The sequence below is a fragment of the Apis dorsata genome, unplaced genomic scaffold, assembly GCF_000469605.1.
Source record: "Apis dorsata unplaced genomic scaffold, Apis dorsata 1.3 scaffold_59, whole genome shotgun sequence".
Lineage (NCBI taxonomy): Eukaryota > Metazoa > Arthropoda > Insecta > Hymenoptera > Apidae > Apis > Apis dorsata.
In genome coordinates, this window is record NW_006263359.1 from 1315501 (window position 1) to 1320803 (window position 5303).

General features: G+C 25.7%; 1 protein-coding gene across 3 annotated transcripts in view; it reads right to left on the reverse strand.

The window, feature by feature from the left end:
• Positions 1-4807, reverse strand: part of LOC102679938 (ras guanine nucleotide exchange factor P) — an 8110-nt gene extending 3303 nt beyond the window's left edge. The window contains exons 1-5 of one of the 3 annotated variants that reach the window (XM_006609750.2): positions 4152-4807; positions 3531-3797; positions 2704-2813; positions 422-551; positions 203-302 (exon numbers count right to left, since the gene is read on the reverse strand). In XM_006609750.2, coding sequence (XP_006609813.1) covers positions 203-302; positions 422-551; positions 2704-2751 — 278 coding nt within the window. In that variant the 5' untranslated portion in view covers positions 2752-2813; positions 3531-3797; positions 4152-4807. Of the gene's footprint in view, positions 1-202; positions 303-421; positions 552-1224; positions 1764-2703; positions 2814-3530; positions 3798-4151 lie in introns of those variants that run through there. The other 2 variants (XM_006609751.2, XM_006609752.2) reach the window with 2 other exon arrangements.
• Positions 4808-5303: the final 496 nt, after the last annotated feature.

A 5303-nucleotide genomic window follows, 5' to 3' on the forward strand; every position in this document is an offset into this window, starting at 1 on the left:
ATTATTTATATTATTTATTATATTAAAATAAAATTTATTTTCAAGATTTCTATTTATTTTCAAACTATAATTTTTAAATAATATTTTCATTTTTATAAAAATTTTATATTTTATAAGAACATCATGCTTTCTAAACATTTTTCCAAGTATTCTCAATATATCGACCAGATCTCCAACTATTTCTTAAGTAGTTTATACTCACTTAGAAGGATGCGAATCGTTCTGTTTCATAGTGAACTCCTTAGCATGTACGTTTAGCCGTGGATTAGTAATACTTGCCGTAGTTCCTTCCGTTCTTCCTCCTAAAAAATAATATCAGCTCTTAAATATTCATTAAATTTATTTGAAAATCTTAAAAAAGGAATATAAGGAATATAAAATTTAAAAATCTTATAATAAAAAATTAATATAAAATATAAACCTGGAGGTCGATAAATTTCCAAGGAAGGCTTGCTTTTTAACGTGGTTACGTTATTATTGTTGTTGTTATTGTTGTTACTGCTACTATTGTTATTATTATTATTTCCTTTGTGTGGAACCGCATCCCTCATCTGCAAGATTAAACAACAAATTAATTTCAAGCAATCACTGTTCAAAAATGCATCAATGATTGTTTACAGACATCTATATATACTGTTCTAAATTAATTTTACTAATAATAGAAGGGCAACCGTACTTTACATTAAAATTTTCCTAACTTGTTAACCATATGTTCAACTATATATTATTATATCGATCTATAGTCTTCATAAAAATTAAATTAAAAACGATTAAACTATAATGATAATTGATTCTTTCAAAAATAAAAACAATTCATTTTAAAAATCTTTTGCAAATTCAACTCAAAAAATTCATATAAATAAATATAAAATTCATCATACAATATTCGTGAAAAATCGCCAAATTAGTATATGAATTAGATATAAAAAGTAATAAATATTTTCTAAATCTTGTTCTATATATCATATATATTAATTATATCGTCTATGCACTTATTATATGTATATAATTTCTATATAAATAATTAATGGAATATAACAATAAATATGGGAAAAAAGGAAAAATATGATTTTCGAGGATTAAATTCGATTATCTCGTAGAAACATTTTACAATAATCCTTATTTTTTAAAAAATATATTCAAGAAATATACTCGCAACAAAGAGACTACATAGCGTTTCGATAGGCGAAAGACGCAGTACCGAAACAAACAGGGGAGACTCACAGTGGAAAGCGTGTGAAAATCATCATTTCCAAGGGCGTCGAGAGAGTGTCGGATGGAAATCCTGGTCGCGATAGGGTGGCAGTGACAGCGGGAACGGCAAGGTGGCTGGCAATACGAGCAGTAATGACAAACTGTCTATCAATCAGCACATGCCGCACAAAAATCTCGCGGGTTTCTCGCGTTTTCTCGTCGAATTTTCTTCCAGCTTTTTCCGCGTTGTCGCTCGGCCGCGCGTTATACAGCCGACTCTGATGACTGTCGACTAATAATAGACGGCACGGCCACGAGCGAGCGAACGAAACGAACCAACGAATATACAGCCACACGATACGAGCTTACATACGTATTAATGCGCGCTGCACCGCGCTAACAGTGGACTGAAATATCCGACGAGAATCATCCTTGATTGTGTGTCGACGAAACACGTTTTTAGGGTGGATCCGAAAATTGTCGAACGCGAACGTCCACGCTTCTCTTTGATGGTACCCGGTTCTGAGCGCGTGTTCAGTCACCTCTTCGAAGTACATGTAAAAATCGCACTGAAGAAGTAGGGAGTGAAGATTAATGAAAATTAATAAAAAAAACTTATTTAATATTTATGTTTTTGTTTATGTAGAAAATTACGTTTTCTTTATCTAAATAAATTAATCTATTATAATGAGATGATCTTTGAGATGTGCTAAAAAATAGTCAATATTTTAGAAATTTAGGAATTCTTGTAGTTTGTATGCATGGAGTTTGCGAATCTAAACTCGGTTAGTATTTTCTTAAAATTAGCTTACCCTTTATTGGTGCCAACTAGAACTTTTTTATTAAAATGCATGTAAAATGTGTGGTATCTTCTCATGCGCGATAGTTGATTAAAAAAGATTATTCATCGTTTGTTATTTTACATATAATATACAGTATTAAATATATTAATAATGATACAGAAGCACAATGCCTGTAATTAGCGAAAATATTAATCATAGATATAGATATAATATTTTGATATAATATTTATATATTTTTATATATATTATAATATAATATATTTTTTATCGATATACAAATATCAATAAAGTCCACAATAGTATCATTAGATAGTATCAATAGAAAAATTAAAAATGAAGAATGATGAATGGAAATACAAGATTTCAATTTCAATTTTTTTATTGTAATGATTTTATATTTCATAATAATAATATTTTATATTTAAATCTTTTATTTTTTTTAAAAATTATAATACAATAAAGATTTTGTCAATTCAAAATTAATGTAATTTTAATCTATCTAATATCTATTAAAAGTGGAATCAAAAACACGCGATATATTTTGGCCTCAGTTCCATCTCCGTTTGTGTCTTAAATATCTATGACTAATGCAATATCTTGTAAATATATTCACCATTCTTAGATAAAGAACATTTTTATATTATACTGTTTTTCGTTTTACATTATCTAATCTTTATTTTATTTCCGTTTTCATTAATTAACTTACCTTTGTTGCTTCTTCTTTTGCATGAGACAAACGTGCAACGCGTACCATCTTGAAGGCTAATTATTCGATTACAATGGTTGAAGACGATCAACGATTCTGCACCAATTACACTATATGTTTCAACAAATAATAATAAATAATATAAATAATAAATTTTAAAAATGATATAATAATAATTTTTATAATTGTTCTTATTATACAAAATATTTCTGCGATTGTTATATTTGAGAAATGGCTGGTTTTTTATAAAAAAAAAAATGTCAAAAATGTAAACTTCTTATAGATAAGTTTTTTTATTTAAAAAAAACAACTTTGAAAATCCATAATATTTTATATTTGATTAAAAAACTTTAAAAATAAAATTTTTTTAATATTTTATTAGTGTAAAAACTGTTCAAATATATAGAATTATATATACATATTTTCAAATTACATTATAACCCATTCGTAATATAAATATTATTATTTTTAACTCTTCAAATATTAATAATATTATATTTATAATTGTATATATAATTGTAATATTATTTCAATTGATTTTCGGTTATATATAATTACAGAAATATTTTATATCTATTGTTGAAATAAAAAAATCAATGTACAAAAAATATAGAAAAAAATACACATATATATATACATATATATATAGTTTTAGTTATTAAATTTCTAATTCTCATTTTGTATTTAAATCTATTTTCAATATAGATATTTATTATCGATAATATAGTTAATAAAAATTAATAAATTGAATCATTTATTAAAAATTAATAAATGAGTTCAATTAATTATAAATTTTTACTAACTATTAATTATAAATTTTTACTAACCTGTATACATCGTAAAGTAACGAAGAATTGTTAAAATTACTTCAAATTTGAAAAACACCTTCAAAGTATTAAAGAATTCGTTGAAAAATTTTGAAATAATCGTTCGTTCGGTTAGAATTTCGTTTTACCGGCACAGAGGACCGGAAGTGAGCTGCGACACTGATGTCTCGATGCTGGCACTCGATCAACCGATTCGAGACGACCGCGAACTTGTATTCAAATTATTATGATGAATCATCGTTGTTTCTCAGCAATTATATGATGAACCTAAATATGATTTTTAAATTTATTTATGATGCAATTAAAGTTTACTATTTTCTAAATTTTTATATTAAATATTTACACAATATTTACAAGAAAACTAGAAAACAATAATATATAAATAAAAATAAAAAATAATATTAAATTTTTAATAATATTAAAGATTTCAACATTTAAAAATGCCAGATTTTTTAAAAAAAAAAAAAAAGAAAAAAAATACAGTTAAATCGTATTCCTATGCAATAAATTTTTTTTCAGTAAATTTCCATTCAATTCTTCTTTTCTTTTTAGAAATATAATTTAATTCATATATAATTAATACATAATCGATTCATACATAAGTATAAAGAAAACACAAACCTTTAATTCAAATAATAAACTTTTATTCGAATAGAAATCAATGCTTCATATGTACGTCAAATTAAAATCTTTATTTCACACTTCATATACTAAATTCAAATGATATTTTTTCTTTTACGATGCGAGTTTATTTAACGAATTGATTAAAACTTTATCTTTATATATTTATATACTAGATCCACACTCGAATAAAATCATAATAAATTTTCGTAATCAACACTTTAAACATTTCAAGATGAGTGACACAACTTTACTTAAAAGAATCGATTCTCGAGACCAACATCGATGCGAATGCTCGACACTTAAAATTGCGACGTATGTGCACCATCGATGTTTAACATGCATGTGACGCGTATTCACACCTTCGGATCATCATGGTTTGCCAAAAACGGAAGAATATGCCTCGAAGCGATGCCATTTACGCGTACACATATTATGACGATTGAGCTGGATCATCTGCAACTCATTTAAACGTCCATGAAATATTAACCACGCACAGTCGCACCCACGCGAATGACGCTAGTTCTCCATTCTTGTATATACATGTATATACAATCAGACATTAGTATGACACACGTTGTGCGTAGTTTAAACGTTCTTTAAATGCAATCTGTTGTTTGTCAATATTTTCAGTTTAATAATAGATACTACAATTGCATTTTATTTAAATATTAGCAATAGCAATTAATAGTAGCAATATCATTATAATAAAATAATAACAAAATTAATGATATTATAGTGCTATTATTGAAATATTCAAATGGCGCCAAATTCAAAAATACTAATTATTTTTCACTCTTTTTAAAAACAAAAATTGATACATATATAACAAAAAACATGTCACAAAACATTATATTTATTCGTAAATATGATTTAAAGGATTACAAATCATGATTGCAATAAATCAATTGAAGAATCTATATTTTTTTTAATTGGAAGCATTAAACCACATATCACTTGGTTTGGCCAATGGCTAGTGTTTCATTTGCACATCATTGATGATACTTCTTTCTTCTTGTTCTTTTAAGCGCTTAATTAATATATATCTTGTGCCTCGAGAATAATCATAACACATTTCTTTATTATTCCTATTATTATTATTATTATTATTATTATTATTATTACTATTATTATTACTATTATTATTACTAT